The sequence below is a fragment of the Panthera onca genome, chromosome E3 (genome assembly GCF_046562875.1).
Source record: "Panthera onca isolate mPanOnc1 chromosome E3, mPanOnc1 haplotype 2, whole genome shotgun sequence".
In the NCBI taxonomy this organism is placed as follows: Eukaryota; Metazoa; Chordata; class Mammalia; order Carnivora; family Felidae; genus Panthera; species Panthera onca.
Genome location: NC_138354.1, coordinates 26,887,321 through 26,904,369, shown reverse-complemented (window position 1 = coordinate 26,904,369; position 17,049 = coordinate 26,887,321). Strand labels below are relative to the sequence as shown.

General features: G+C 47.0%; 1 protein-coding gene across 2 annotated transcripts in view; it reads right to left on the bottom strand.

The window, feature by feature from the left end:
• Positions 1-17,049, bottom strand: part of TMC7 (transmembrane channel like 7) — a 56,744-nt gene that overhangs the window by 37,928 nt on the left and 1,767 nt on the right. For both annotated transcript variants that reach the window (XR_013552993.2, XM_078440463.1), the window contains exon 2: positions 2,690-2,933. Coding sequence is in view for 1 of the 2 variants with exons in the window: in XM_078440463.1 (XP_078296589.1) it covers positions 2,690-2,933 (244 nt within the window). In the remaining variant the exon portion in view is untranslated. The remainder of the gene's footprint in view (positions 1-2,689; positions 2,934-17,049) is intronic.

Below are 17,049 nucleotides of genomic sequence, written 5' to 3'. Positions count from 1 at the left end.
AGCCCTCATACACTGCTGGTGGAAGTGCAAAATGCTGCAGCCGCTAAGGAAAACAGTCTGGATATTCCTCAAAATGTTAAACACAGAATTCTGATATGACCCAGCAATTCTACCCCCAGGGAGATACCCCCAAAAGAACTGACAACAGGGTCTCAAACAAAAACTTGTACATAAATTTTCATAGCAGCACTATTCACAAGAACTGAAAGGTGGAAACAACCCAATGTCCACCAATGGATGAACGGACAAACAAAATGAGGCACATCCATACAATGAAATATCATTCAACCATAAAAAGGAATGGCATATTGGGGCACCAGGGTGGCTCGGTTGGTTAAGCATCTGACTCTTGGTTTCAGCACAGGTCATGACGTTTTGGTTCTTGAGTTTGAGCCCTACATCTGGCTCTGCACTGACTGTGGGGCCTGCTTAGGATTCTCTCTCTCTCTCCCTGTATCTCTGCCCCTCCCCTGCTTGTGCTCTATCTCTTCCTCTCTCAAAATAAAAAAACATTAAAAAAATTTTTTAAAAAGGGGGGGTGCCGGGGCGCCTGGGCGGCTCAGTCAGTTAAGCGTCCGACTTCAGCTCAGGTCATGATCTCGCGGTCCGTGAGTTCGAGCTCCGTGTCGGGCTCTGGGCTGATGGCTCAGAGCCTGGAGCCTGCTTCTGATTCTGTGTCTCCCTCTCTCTGCCCCTCCCTCATTCATGCTGTCTCTCTCTGTCTCAAAAATAAATAAAACGTTAAAAAAAATTTTTTTAAATAAAAAAAAAAAATAAAATAAAATAAATAAAAAATAAAAAGGGGGGGGTGCCTAGGTGGCTCAGTCAGCTTAGCATCTGCCTCTTGATTTCAGATCAGGTCATGATCTCACAGTTCGTGAGATTAAGCCCTGCATGACAGTGCAGAATCCACTTGGGATTCTCTCTCCCTCTTTCTCTGCCCCTCTCCTAGGCTCATGAGCACACGTGCACACTCTCCCTCTCTCTCTCAAGACAAATAAGCAAACTTAAAAAAAAAAAAAAGGAAAAACAAATAATCCAGTGAAGAAATGGGCAGAAAACATGAATAGACACTTCTCTAAAGAAGACCTCCAGATGGCCAACAGGCACATGAAAAGATGCTCAACGTCGCTCCTCATCAGGGAAATACAAATCAAAACCACACTGAGATACCACCTCACGCCAGTCAGAGTGGCTAAAATCAACAAATCAGGAGACTATAGATGCTGGAGAGGATGGGGAGAAACGGGAACCCTCTTGCACTGTTGGTGGGAATGCAAACTGGTGCAGCCACTCTGGAAAACAGTGTGGAGGTTCCTCAAAAAATTAAAAATAGACCTACCCTATGACCCAGCAATAGCACTGCTAGGAATTGACCCAAGGGATACAGGAGTGCTGATGCATAGGGCCACTTGTACCCCAATGTTTACAGCAGCCCTGTCAACAATAGCCAAATTATGGAAAGAGCCTAAATGTCCATCAACTGACAAATGGAAAAAGAAATTGTGGTTTATATACACAATGGAATACTGTGTGGCAATGAGAAAGAATGAAATATGTCCCTTTGTAGCAACGTGGATGGAACTGGAGAGTGTGATGTTAAGTGAAATAAGTCATACAGAGAAAGACAGATACCATATGTTTTCACTCTTATGTGGATCCTGAGAAACTTAACAGAAGTCTATGGGGGAGGGGAAGAAGAAAAAAAAAAGGTAGAGAGGGAGAGAGCCAAAGCGTAAGAGACTCTTAAAAACTGAGAACAAACTGAGGGTTGATGGGGGTGGGAGGGAGGGGAGTGTGGGTGATGGGTATTGAAGAGGGCATCTTTTGGGATGAGCACTGGGTGTTGTATGGAAACCAATTTGACAATAAATTTCATACATTAAAAAAATAAAATAAAATAAAATATCAAATCAGAAAATAAATAAATAAATAAAGCCACTCCTTGTTAAAGGCAAAAAAAAAAAAAAAAAAAAAAAGGGAACTGCATACTGATATACACCACCACTTGGATGAACTTTGAAAACATGATGCTAAGTGAAAGAAGCCAGGTACAAAAGGTCACATGTTGTAAGATTCCATTTATATGAAATGTCCAGAATGGCAAATCTAAAGACAAAGAGTAGATTAGTAGCTGAGGGGAGGGGAAACAGAGAGGAGTAACTACAGACGATGAGGCTTTGGGGGTTTGCAGAGCTCCAAGACGGAGGGAGCCTGGGTCCCTGAATGACTACAAAGTTCCCCCTTGATCTGAACCCAGGATTTTTATGTGAACAAGAAATAAACTTCTAGAGGCACCTGGGTGACTCAGCTGGTTGAGTGTCTGACTTCAGCTCAGCAGCTCAGGTCACGATCTCACCATTTGTGAGTTCCAGCCCTGCATGTGGCTCTGTGCTGTCAGTACAGAGCCTGTTTTGATCCTCTGTTCTCTGTGCCCCTCCCTGACCTGCTTCTTGTGCTCTCTCTCTCTCTCTCAAAAATAAATAAAACATTAAAAAAAAAAAGAAAGAAAGAAATTTCTAATATGTTGAGTTATTACACGTTCGGGTAACTTCGTCACTGCAGTGTGGATTACTTTAAGTAATACATTTCTAATTACATGAACTCTTCAGGAAATGCATCCCATGCATACAACACACCCGTGCCTAAAACATACATCAAATGCCTTCCAGATGGCTACTGAACAAACCTTAGCCTCCGCTTCTCAGAGATGTTCAGTGCATACTTCCGAATCGATTGGCTATTGAGGTTTTCAGTGATTCCTCCCTCCAACTGGGAGCTGTAAGAGTCTGTCGGCTTTAGCAAAGTGCCACTTTGCTTCTCTCGGGTAGGAATGGTCGTCCTCTTGCGTGCAATGGACCGATAACTTGGCAATTCTTGAAGGAAATTCACAGGTGGAGAGGAAAAGCAACTGGAGTCCAACGAGAGGTTCTCTGAGCAAGAAAAAAGAGAATCATCAGTGACCCCACTGAGCCTGGGAGCCAAAAACACAAAGCTTGCATAGGAGAACTTGAGTCTCAGAGGCCATACCCAAACCTAGCAGATGGTCACTAGCCTGTGCCACAGACAAAAACATTTGTATCTTTTTTTTTTAATGTATTCAAAAAAAATTTTTTTAACGTTTATTTATTTTTGAGAGACAGAGTGAGACAGAGCATGAGTGGGGGAGGGGCAGAGAGACAGGGAGACACAGAATCTGAAGCGGGCTCCAGGCTCGAGCTGTCAGCACAGAGCCCGACGTGGAGCCCGAACTCACAGGCTGTGAGATCATGACCTGAACTGAAGTCGGACGCCCAACTGACTGAACCACCCAGGCGCCCCTAAAACATTTGTATCTAAATTATTCTGTTTACCAGGACGGTGCTCGGGACGACGAAATCATCCACAAATGGGTTCACTTTCAGCAGATGTGTGTGCAAATATGCGTTAGGTTACATGATATCTGAGTTCTAGTGTTTGGCTGCAGCCACCAGCTAAATGTGTGACCTGAGACAGTTATGTGAACACTTCCACATTTGTCAAATGGGGCTGGTACCATTTGCCCCAACTCTCTTCACACAGTGTAGTCTATAATGATGTATAGGACAAAACTTTGAAAAGCATAAAGCACTATGCAAATGCACGATGATAACATCAATAGCAACAACAATAATAATCGCATTTACAGAGCATTTCCTGTCCACCAGGCACTGTGTGGAGAGTTTCACATGCACTCATGGATCTGGGTCGGCCTTGTGATCTGCTCGGACCAACAGGATGCAGCAGAAGCAATGCTGTGCCGCTTCCTAAGCCTCGCTGGCTTCTGCTGCTCTCTGGCTCCCAGCTGCCGCCTTGTGAACAAACCCAATGCTAACCCACTGGAGGATGAGACCATTGCAGCAGAGGATGATCAACCCAGCTGAGACCATCCCAGATTCGCCACACCCCGCTGTCACCCAGCTGGCCACAGCTGCTCACTCATACTGAGGGAGGTACTGTTGCCATTCCCATTTTACAGATGAAAAAATAAAGCTGACGGGTTCCCCAACCCCATGCCCAGGCCCCTCAAAGCCCTGCCTGGTTGGATTCCCATCTGTGTCTCCAGTTCCTCAGGCTCTCTGCCCTCCGACCACACATTTCTTAGGATCTTTCAGACACTAAGATGGGCCCTGCTCCCTCCTCCTCAGAACCTTTGCATATGCTGTTCCCTCTGCCTGGAATGAACTTGCCACATCTATTTATCCCATTAGCTCCCACTCAAACGTCACTTACTCAGGGAAACCGCCCCTGCCCCACTGTACTATTACAGGTGCCATTCCTCCCTACACATACACTAAGTCCTTTACAGTACTTATCACAATAGGTAAATAAGTAGAGTATTTGTAAATAAATTTATTTGTGTGACTGTGTGAGCACATCTTTCCCTTCCAGTGGACTGGAAGTTCTCGGAGGGCTGGGGCGGTGATGATGTCTTCACCAATGCACCCTGGAACCTAGCACCGTCCCTGACTCAGAGAGGAATTCAATAAAGACTCATTAGGTGGATGGATGGGTGGGTGGATGGATGGGTGGATGGATGGATGGATGGATGGGTGGATGGATGACATTCCTAATTTGCCCATGCTTAGCCTAATGAGCGGAGGCGCTGGAAACAGAACGAGGTCTGCCTGACTAAAAAATTTATTATTTGCTCTACCACACCAGGCTACAGCTGGAGGCCAAGTTTTGCTGTGCTTTGTGCAGCGGTCTAAGAAGGGAGGGCCTTCTGTGGAAGATGAGGATGCCCCCTTCAAGATGGGTTTATGCCTGATCCAATTTTAGTTGTGGGAAAACCACCTTGATTGCAGACAGGAAACAGGGAGAGGAAATAGGAAACAGCCATAATTACCTAAGCAGCAATTACCCCTACAGGTAGTGAAACTTCTAAGGCTTCATGGATTAAGCCTGGATTTGAATCTTAGCTCTGTCGAATATTAGTGTGTGTGTCTTTGGGAAAGTTACTTAACGTCTCTGAACTTCACTCTCCTCATCTCAAATACTCATTCATTCACCAAATGTGGCTACCACGGGTCAGATCTAGAGCTAGGGACACTGCGGTGAACAAAGCAAATGCCCTACTCACATGGCACTTATATTCTGGGGTGGGGACAGGGAAAGATTAGACAGTAAGTAGGTGATAAATACACCAGGAGGTGAAAAGTGCAAAAACAAAACCAGAGGGGGGTAAGGAGACAGGTGACATGTGGAAGGAAGGCACTGTTTCTGATAAGGTAGGTAGGGTATGATCTTGGTATTAAAGTAGCATTTAAGCCAAGGTTGAATAGAGGACCTGATCCCTGTGTATATTTGGGGAAGGGAATCCAAGGGGAGGGAAACAGCAAACGCAAAGGCCCCAAGGCTGGGGTGTGTGCGGCATGCTTGAGGAAGGGCACAGAGGTCTGTGTGGCTGGAGAGGAGTGAATGAACAGGCAGTGATAGGTTCTGGTGTTGCTGACCTCTGATGAACCACACCAGCCCCTCTGCGGTCCCCTCCCCTTGAATCGGGACTGAATCTGTGACTCGCTTTAACCAAAGGTCGCAACAGAAGTGTTTCTCTGCCATCTGTAGCCCCAATCCTTGAAAGGCCTAGAGGCATCCGCTTTTGTGTTCTTGGGACGCCGAGGCTGTCGTGTAGAAAGTTGGCAAGTGGAGAGGAAGAGGCCCCGGGTGTCCAAGGAAGAGAAGCGAGGAACCAGCAGACAGTGAGAACCAGAGACCCCAGCTCTGACCCCAGCAGCTGCTGTAGCTGCCCCCAGCCCTTGGGTCGCCCTCACTTTTAGCACCACCAGGGGCAGGAAGGGACTACCTGGACGCTCCAGACCCAACAGACATGACATGCGGCCAAGCAAAACATCTCTTCCATGCCCTGCTGATTTCCTGATGCACAGAATCAGCAGAAACCATAAAATGGCCTAAGGCATCACGTTCGGAGTAGTCTGTTAGCAACAATAGGTAACTGGGACAGGGAGCATGGAAAAGTGGAGGTCAGAGAGGTGGCTGGGGCCACACCGAGTGAGACTCTATGGGTCAGGAATGCCCCTCGGATGTGGCAGACAGGAAGCCACTGAGGGCTCAGAGGCGAAACATGTCCCAATCTGACCACATTTTAGAGGATCCCTCTGGGGGCTGCAGAGCTAAGGATGGGACCCACCACAGGGGCCGGCTTATGCGCATTAAAGGCAACCGCATAGGGAGAAAGGGAGAAACACTTAGCGCCTGGCACACAGTGGCTCCATAAAATGTACTTACAGCTATTACGAGGAGGGGGTGCTGGGGAGGGGGGAACCAGCCAAGGCTGGGCTGTCTGAGTTGGAGTCTGACAGTGCAGATCTGTAATGTTTGCCTCTCTGATAAGCACGTTCAGGCACAACGGAACAGCTGTCCCACTGCAGATGACACACAGACACGCGCCTGGAGCCCTGCCAGCTGCCAAGTGCAAGCTTGTGAATCTCACTCAACCTTGCATTTCCCTGCTCCAACACACCCTGAGGAAATGACACACTTCCATTAGTAACAGCAGTTCCTAAAGCAAATGTGGGGGAGTGGGGGGGGGGGCCAGTGTGCCTGGAGGGTAAAGGGTCAGAGCCTTGGCTGGAGGCCACTCCTTCTGGCCACCAACAAAGAGCTCTTATTACCACAAACAAAGGTCTTTGAATATGAAGCAGCATCAACCAGTCGAATATTCAGCAACTGTGAGGTCAGGGACCACGGGCTGGAGCTAGAGCCTGGGTTGGCTTGTCACCCACCAGCCAGGCCACCCCAGGCAACATGATGACTGTCTCTGAGTCACATGTTTCTCTTCTCAGGAACGGGGCACATAATACCATGGACCTCATCAGCGAGATCATGAGGATGGTGTTACAAACAACGCAAATAACATTAGCTAGGATTACTGAGCACTTACCTTGTGCCAGGCTATTTGAGGTGCTCTGTATGCATCACCACACTAAATACTCTAAACTACTCTTTGAATAGAATCATCCCCTTTTACAGATGAAGAAACTGAGGTTTGGAGAGGTTAAGTGCCTTGCCCACTCACACAGCTAGTAAGTGTTGGAATTAGGAACCTACCACAGGTTTGCCAAATGCCAAAGCTGTAGTCTTCACCATGAAATGACTCAATGGGCCATGGATTTCAAAGTGCTTCGTGGGGCACCTGGGTGGCTCAGTCAGTTAAGTGTCCGACTTCGGCTCAGGTCATGATCTTGCGGTTTGCAAGCTCAAGCCCAGCGTAGGGCTCTCTGCTGACAGCTTGGTGCCTGGAGCCTGCTTTGGATTCTGTGTCTCCCTCTCTCTCTGTCCCTCTGCCGCTTGCACTCTTTCTCTCTCTCAAAAATAAACATTAAAAACATTTTAAGAAAGTGCTTCATAAACACTAAAATACAAATTATTTAATTGTTCTTCCACGTACTCCTATTCATATTTCATAACAACAGTCCCTGGTGGAAAACTCTATTTTCAAATGGCCGTTATCAAAGAGGAACGACTCTTCCTCTTCAGACATTCTCGGGAAGTGCTTCATCTTCAAATCAAGAAAACAAAAAATTACAAGCAACCCTTTGAACACAGGCATCATTATTTTTAACACTACGATCCACCTCCTTCCATTTTCATACGACCACACATTGGTCAGAGCATGATATCACCGGATTTCTCACGCCAACCTGGAGCGGTAGACAGAGGCGTCCCTGCCCTGGCTTTTCAACAAGGAAACTGGGGCCCAGAGAAATGGCGGCTTGCCCAAGGCTTTGCTGTCCAGACAGACTCCTGGTTTTACCTTCTTAGAAAGACAGGTTGTATCATCTCGCAGAGACTTGCTTTTCTCATCCTTAGAGAGTAAGAATGTCTCATCATAGTTATTGTCAGATGTGCTCCTGAATTGGTCCAGCTGAAAGTTATCATCAGCATGGCCAATTAAGTCCTGTGGGCGGTGTGTGGGCTGCCTGTTGGCCATCTATTTGCATGGGAGGCAGGAGCATACTTAAGACATTGGGGTGCCTCCATCTAGGAATGTCTAGAACCCATTGGCCATTGGAGCTGGATTTGGGCACTTAGATTATTATTTAGGTGGGAGGATGACTGGGTAATTACAGAGAATGTGGGGGCCGGGGCGGCCATTAAGTACTTTTTCTGTTTTCTGGTATCCTTCCAGGTTAAGGCCCAAGTTACTCTCTCTGAGACTTAGAGCAGTGTCTTGCTGAGGAACAGCCCTCCATCTGAAGGATGGATGAATGAATGAATGCGGAGAGGCAGGTACACCTGAAGAGCATCCTTAGGCCCAACTTCCTTAGCAGCTTTTTCCACAGGCCACGAAATCCTACCCATAAGCATGAACACTGTCAGGACGTGGGCACAGGCCAACTGTGATCTAAATGGCACTCAAACCACCACCAGAGTCCCTCTCATGCTTGCCAAGAATCTAGCCCAGCCGTATTTGGTGCTGGGTTCACTTCAGGGTTTTTTCTTCCCACTCACAGAATCGTAGAAACTCCAGGCAAGAAGGGACCTTCTGGGTCATCTGGTCCAGGCCTCTCGCCAGCTGCCGGGGGAATGAGTTCTGTTTGACAAACTGTATGGAGCCCCTCTCTGCACGAGACTCTGAGGCAGGGACTCTGGAGGGGAGGAGGGTTTGCAGACTTGCTTCCTGCCTCAGTGAGCTTTCACTCACTCCTTCAACCCCACTGCACTCATCTCTAATTCTTTTTAAAATTTTTTGAAGTTTACTTATTTAGAGAGAGACAGTGCACATGAGCAGGGGAGGGACAGAGAGAGAGAGAGAGAGAGAGAGAGAGAGAGAGAGAGTCCCAAGCAGGTTCCAGGCTCTGAGATGTCAGCAGAGCCCAATGTGGGGCTTGAACTCAAGAACTGTGAGCTCATGACCTGAGCTGAAATCAAGAGTCAGATACTTAACCAACTGGGCCACCCAGGCACTCCTCATCCCTAATTCTACCCTCCTCACGGTTTACTTGCACCTAGTGTCTCACCCCCTTCCTCCCCCATTAAGACTGTAACCTCCATGAGGGTAGGGGCCCCATCTCTCTCCCCCACTGCCAAGTCCCCAGGGTCTAGCACAGAACCTGACTCATGGTGACTGCTCAATAAACACCTGCTGACTGACTGACTAACTGAATGAATGAATGAATGAATGAATTTGGTGTTTGGGATACAGGCAACATTAGCTAACCCACCAGGCAGACCAAAGCATGTGTTCAGCACACCAGCAAAGCAGGGACACTAAAAAGTGAGAAAAGGGTTTAAGGAACATAAGCATTATTCTTCTCTATACGGATAATATATTTTTTCCATAATTGAAAAAAAATTTTTTAAGGAGAAAAAATAAGCCGTCAAAAAATAATGATTGAGATGTTGACTGAATACTCTATTATTCTTATTTAGGTACTTCACACAAATGAGCCCTGTTAGAAGCATGCTTTGCTGTCATTTCTCAAGAAATGATCAAATGGCTCATGCACATCTGGTCTCATATCACCAACGAGGCACTGTTGACACTGATTTCAGAATTTTGGGACCTCTTTCCACTCATATTCTTTGACATTGTTTTTATTTTGAATGCTAACTGAAGGTGGGGTACCAAAGTAATATATGCTCACAGCTAACCCTAACGCTAACCCTAACCCAAGGGCTCACAACCCAGGGGATCTAGTGGAAGATGCTATGACAGCTCCCCCAAGTGCTCCAAGGCCAGGGTCTCATCACTGTCTTACTCCTGGAAAGGCCACCCACCTGCCCGTCCATCCATCATTCACTCACTCATTCCCTCAGTCACTCAAAAACATTTACTGAGCAACTGCTATGTGCCAGCCAAGCACTCCTCTAAGACTGGGACATAGCCTTGAATATGACATACAAATTCTCTTGCCCTTATGGGACTTACATTCTAGCCAGAGGAGACCAACAGTAAGCAAGTTAAGAACAATATATTTCAGGGGCACCTGGGCGGCTCAGTCGGTTAAGTGTCTGACTTCGGCTCAGGTTAAGAAAAAAAAGGTAATATATTTCAGAGGCAGACTGTGTGGAGAAAAGTAAAGCAGGGATGGGTTGGAGCAAAGCCAGCAGGAAGGTGGAGGGTGGGGGTAAGAGCCACATGGTTACTGGGGAGAAGAGCATCCAAGGCAGAGAGAAGGGCAAGTGCAAAGGCCCAGAGGCAGGACCGTGCCCACTCAGTTCAAGGAACAGGAGGGAGGCCACTATGGCTGAAGGAGAGTCAGCAGAGAGGAGAGTGATGAGGTAAGAGTTCAAGGGGAGAGACAGGCCAGACCAGACAGGGTCTGTGAGCCATGGTGAGGACTCTGGCTTTCAGTTGAGTAGGTGGGAGCCATGAGGGGTTTGGCGCAGCAGAATGACATATTCTGACTCCGATTTAACAAGATCTCTCTGGCCAGTCCTGTGGCTATTTCTGTCCATGAGCTGCATAGGTTGGCATGGCTATGTCCTATCCCAGGGCATCAAATGTCAAAATGCACTGTCCTGCAATGACAGACATGTTCTATGTCCGCACTGCCCAGTACATGTGGCTACTGACCAATTGAAATGGGGCTGGTGAGAGTCAGGAAATGAATTTTTAGTTTTAGCAAACTTTATTAAATTTATATTTGCATAGCCCCACGTGGCTAGTAGCGATGTACCGGACAATGTAGAGGGGCCTCGTTCTTAGGAGGCCAGAGCCTGGTCTGAGAAGGGAGGATCCAGGGCCTTGGGAGCCTCCCCCATCTGCCAGACTTCACAACTGCCAGGCTAGGAGGACCTGTATGAGTCACACCGCCTGGCACCTGGGTGGGACCTAGGGACTGGCTGGGTGCAAGGCTTTACGACCAGATGAGCAAACAGCCTTCAAGAGGAGTGACTAACTGGGCAATCAGAGCCACGCTGGGCCCTGAACCCAAGTGTCCTGGTTTTCAAGTGGGCGGAGCATCCGGTGGGCTATACGTGGGCAATCACTGGGATTCTGTCTGCCTGAGTGGACCACAGACGTAGTGGTTAAGAGCACAGCCTCCAAAGCCCACTGCCCGGATTCAAATACAAGGTCCACTTGCTACTTTGTTGACCATTCCATGCCTCAGTTTTCCACCTATAAAATGGGGATCCACCTGGCATGACCATCCTGAGGATTGGATGGCTATTATATGCTTAGAAGAGAGGTCAGCAAACCTTACTATTTACTTACTATTTACCACCCAGTCTCTGTCACAACTCCTCAACTCTGCCGTTGCTGTAGGAAAGCAGCCATAATCCATAAATGAATAGCATGATTGTGTTCTAATAAAACTTGATTTATAAAAATAGGTGGCAGGCTGGATTTGGCCCGCGGGTTGTAGTTTGCAGACCCTTGGCTTAGAGCAGTGCCCAGCACATTGTGCTTTATACCCGGTCATTTAGTAATGAACTCAATGTACAGGGAGATTTTATACGTGCCGTGAGGGATCTCGCTATGGACCAAGCTACTCCTTCTGTGGAGTGTTTACCTTCCTTGGCCAAGATTTCTCCAAAGAAGATTTCCAACATTCCTGGAAGGAACAACAGAAACTAGCCTTTACTGAGCATTTACCATGCACCATGATTATGCCAAGCCCTTTATATACCTATCTCCTGTCATCCCTACAATTACTTCATCCCTGGGTCCTTCTTACATGTGCCTTCATTCTGCAGTAAGGAAAGCTCAGAGAACTCTGCCCAAGGTTGAGCTGAAGTCTGAACCTTGAGGGCAAAGACTTCCACGGGTCTGATTCACTCTTACATCCCTGGAGATTGACATGGGGCCTAGCACATCCCAAATCAAACAAACACTTGTCTAATAAACACGCAGACATGCTGTTTATTACATGTGGCTCTACAGTCACAACATTAATGTCCTTCTGTTTCAGTACTTTGTCAAGTAACTTCCCAGAGTCTCAGTTTCCTCAGGGGTCAAATGGGCAAATAACACCTCAGGAATTGCTGTAATTCGAGAAAGTTACCCACTTGAGCCCAAAGTCACACTGCTGACCAGGGCCTACCGTATGAGGAACGGGTTCCTGCTCACCTGACCTCCTCCCCTCTCCTCCTCCTGCGGGTTCCAGCCTGAGGCCTCCCCATAGACACCAACATCACTGCCATCTCCACCCTGTGCTCTCGCTGTATGCCCTTCTGGACACTCTTTCCACCTGCACTCCCTATGGCTGTTCTGTTACACCCTCCAGCCTCCGTCCACAAGTCCACAGCTCAGAGAGACCTCTCTGACCACCTCAGCTAAGCAGGCCTTTCCCCTCTCTAGCTCATCACCTGTTTACTTCCTTCTCAGCAATTACACTTAGCTGTAACTACCCTATTTCCCTCTTTACCTGTTCAGTGAGTGTCTCCCCCGCTTGACTAGAAGCTTCTTAAAAGCATGTCCCTGGCCTGCCTCTTTCAGCACTAGGTTCCACGCCTGGTACACGGTCATGACTCAGGGTCAGTTCCCTTCCTCCTCTCCCTGCTGGTAGGAGGGGGGAGCCCCACTGAAGGTCTGGGTGGTCCCACACTCAAACAAAGCTCCTTTAAAAAGCAACCAGATTGCAACAATGGTTACAACACTGAGAAGTCATTTCCCCCTTTTATCCCTCTAAATTCTTCACTTCCTGAAAAAAACAAAAACAAACAAACAAAAAAAGCCACCGAGGGCCTTTGGACCTCATCTGGCCTGAGTTGCTGGGCAGAGCTCAGCCTTTTCAGACAGAGGGGAAAAAACAATTCAAAGTCAGACTGCTGGCTCACCAGAGAACTAGTGTGGCCTGAAGTGATGCGTGCCGTCTCCAGCTGTGTCCAGTCCTGCAGAAGATCCCTCCCTCCCAGGGTACCTTTCAGGGTACCACCCTCCCAAGTGACCCTTGGGACATGTGTAAGTAAGGGTGCCGAGTGACCCTGATGAATGGGCTTAGCAGGTAAGGACAACAAACACTGCAGGATGAATGGTTACTTGTCTTCAAGCTTAATACAACCTCTTGGGCTGAAACAACCCAAAGAATTGCTTTAATTATCTAATAGCGTAACTCCAGAGAGTATAAGTACACAGCACATGAAATCAGCAAATCGTATAAGATTAAGGCTACAGAAGCCCCTAATAATTAATAATAATAATAATAATAGGAACAGCTACCATTTGAGTGCTCAACACCCAAGTCTTCAACATGCTTATCTCCTTAAATCCTCTCAGAGACCCTAGCAAATAGGGGTCTGATTATCCCCATCTTATGGGTAAGAAAACTGAACGTCAGAGAGGTAACAGGACTCGCTCAAGGTCACACACCATATAACTGGCCAAGTTGGGATTTGTATCTGGGCCAGGTACAAACTACTACTCTCTTTATCTTAAAAACAAAATAATAATAATAATAATAATAATAATAATGACAATAAGAGTAATAATAATAAAATGGGTCCCAGCACCCCATCACAGAAGGAGTCTAAAGGGGCTGTGTAGTTTTACCCCTTACCCTTCCAAGCGTTCCTGCTCCAAAGGCCCAGACTAAGTCCCACCCTCTGGAAAATGGGGTCAATGCAAATAGTCACAACATCGGGGCCCTCGAGGGCCCCTCCCCGGAGTAGTGCCTCTTGAGGAGGACAGAGGAGGGGTGAGTGGCTCAGAAGCCATCACAGAAGTTGCAAGCCTGGTCATGACACAATGACAATCAGGCCATCTTGAGTCACTTGGGTACCCCCGATAAACAAAGGGGTAATGGTCACAGCAAACCCCCACATGAGGGTTAAGAGTCCCAGAGGTTGGCCAATCCTCAAAAGGTTAAACACAGAATGACCACATGACCCAACAATTCCACTCTTAAGTACCTACCCAAAAGAGCTGAAAACAGATGTTCAATCAAACACTTGTACACAAGTGCTCACAGCAGCATCTTTCCTAAGAGCTGAAAGCTGGAAACAATCCAGATGTGCATTAACGGATGAACGAATAAGCAAACTCTGGTATAACCATACAATGGAATAATATTCATCCATAAAAAGGAATGAAGAATGGATACAGGCTATAATGTGGATAAGCCTTGAAAACATTGTTTATGCTAAGCAAAGAAGGGAGTCACAAAAGGTCACACTACTGTATGATCCCATTTCTATGAAATGTCTAAACTAGGTAAAACCCACTGAGAATGCAGACTGGTGGCAGCCAGGGGCTGGGTGAAGGGGAATCAGGGAGTGATATCTTAATGGACAGAGGGCTTCCTTTGGGAGTGATGACAATGCAACTAAATAGAGGTGATGAATGTACTAAATGCCACTGGATTGGACCCTTTCAAATAGTTGATTTCGTTATGTGAATTATACCTCAACTTAAAAGTCACTGAATGGGGCACCTGGGCCTGCTTAAGATTCTCTCCTCTCTGTCCCTCTCCTCTTCTCTCTCTCTCTCTCTCTCTCTCTCTCTCTCTCTCTCTCTCTCTCAAAAACAAACACTGAAATAATAATAATGAGAATAAATAAATAAAAATTTAAAAAATAAATAAATCACTGAATGCATTCTGGTTGAAGATGATGTCGTATGAAGTGCTTACTGACTGGAATATGGTAAATGTTTGGCAAAGGGGAAACACCAAGTCATTCCATTCAACAAACAGCACATGCCAGGAGTCATGGGACTGAGGGGTATGGAGTGGGCAAATGCCTCCTGGGGGCACTTGAGATAGAGGGGGGTCTTTGCTCCTCGGAGGTGACATTTCAGCTGAGATCAGGCAGAACAGAACAATGACCTCCAGACCTGAGAAGGAGAACATTGGAAGGGAACAATGGGTGGCTGGGGCCTGGGGGGCATGAGTGGGACAGGAGCAGGGGTCAGGAGAGGTAGCCAGGGGCTGGCTCAGAGTGGCAATCCTGTCTATAGACCCTGGGAGAAGGTGGGCCTCCAGCCTTTACTCCTATCAGAACCTTCACTTCCTAGTCATGGAAACCGAGGCAAATCAGTGTCTGAACTTGGGTCTGTTCAATTCCAAAATCCCTGCTCTTAAAAATGATATAACTTGGCAGGGCACCTGTATGGCTCAGTCGGTTAAGCATCCGACTTCGACTCAGGTCACAATCTCACAGTTCGTAAATTTGAGCCCCGGGTCGGGCTCTGTGCTGACAGCTCAGAGCCTGGAGCCTGCTTGGGATTCTGTGTCTCCCTCTCTCTCTGCCCCTCCCCCATTTGTGCTCGGCCTCTCTCTCTCATAAATAAACAAACATTTTTTAAAAAACTATTTTAAATGATATAACTCAGGGTACCTGGGTGGCTCAGTTGATTAAGCATCCAGCTTTGGTTCAGGTTATGATCTCATGGCTCATGGGTTTGAGCCCTGCATCGGGCTTTGCACCAGAGCCTGCTTCTGATCCTCTGTCTCCCTCTCTTTCTGCCCCTCCCCCACTTGCATGCTCTCTCTCTCTCTCTCTCTCTCTCTCTCTCTCAAAAATAAGTAAACAGTTTAAAAACTGATAAAACTCAAGAGAAGTGAGAATACAGTCCAATGGATACTTGGACAGGATGAGGCCAGTGGGCCATGTGGGCATGAAGCAGGGACAGAGTCTAGCCTGTGAAAGGGGAGGCAGTCAGGGAAGGCTTCCAGGAGGAAGTGACACCAGACTGAAAGAAGAGGAGTATGCCTTACAAAGGAATAAGGTAATGAATGGCACCCATGGCAGAGGGAACAGTAGGGGCTTTGCAGGCTCTAGAAGCATCACAGTACCAAATCATGAAAGGTGTGCACTCAAGTATTTCCTGAAGGTGTACTATGTACTAAGCACTATACTAAGCATGGGGACATGACGGTGAGCCCAGCCCTTGCCCTCCTGGGGCTTATCATCTAGTAGGAAACAGAGACATTAATAACAACAGTTAATACTTACATGGTCCTGTGACAGCCACAAAAGTCTCCAAGGTGGCTGCCGGTGACCCTCTCCCCCAAATACCGATATTCACATCCTTACATAGGTCCTTTCTACACGGAACAGGGCTGCCCCCTGTGACCAATAAGATACTGCAGAAATAACAGGTGTGATCTCCAAGAGCGGATGATCAAAGACATTAGGACTTCTTTGCCCTCTCCTGGACCATCTGCCATGTCAACAGGGCACTCAAACAGCCTTCTGGGAGGTCCATATGGAGAGGCTTCCAGCCAACAGCCAGTGTCGGTTCGCCATCTGAGCAAGCCATCTTTGGAAGGGAACCTCTAGCCACAGGCAAGCTTTCCTAAGATTTGCATCCCTGGCTGATACCATGATTGCAACTTCATAACAGACCCTGAGCCAGAACCACATAGATAGGTCATCCCCAAATTCCTGACTTGCAGAAACTGTGAGATAAGAAGAGATTATCACTGTTCTAAGCCTCTAGGTTTGGGGATAATTTGTCAACAGTATAGATAACTAATACAAGTCCTTACGAAGTTTTTAATGTAAATTAACGTTCTTAATCCTTATACTGACCCCCGAAGTAGGTACTGTCACTACCTCCATTTAATACATAAGGAAACTGAGGCACCAAACACTTCAGTGCCTTGCCTGAAGACAAAACCAGTACATGGAAAATGAGGATTTACATCTGGGAATCCAGAGTCTAGATTCTCAGCCACTACGCTATAGCTGTCAGTGTGGCTTCGGGTACACTTCATTCATTCATTCATTCATTCATTCATTCTTTGAACACATATTTAGCATCTACGTACCAGACACTGTTCTGGGTGTTGGCAGAAAAAGACAAAGCACTTGCTTTTCATGGCACGCACATTGTAGAAGAGACATCTAATAGACAAGAAAACAATCAAACCAGATGACTTCAGAAGGTGGTAAGTGCTTTGAAGGAATAAACAAGGGAACCAATCAGGGGAAGAGAGATGGGAGCACTTCTTCAGAGAAAGTCTCCAGAGATCTGCCTCTCTGAGGTGACATCTGAGCAGAGATCTGACAAGAGGAGGAAGAGGCTACCATAGGAAGATCAAAGAGAAATGTAGTTCAGGCAAAGAGAACAGCTGGTGCAAAGGCCCCGAGGCAGCAACAATATATTGGAGGAATTTT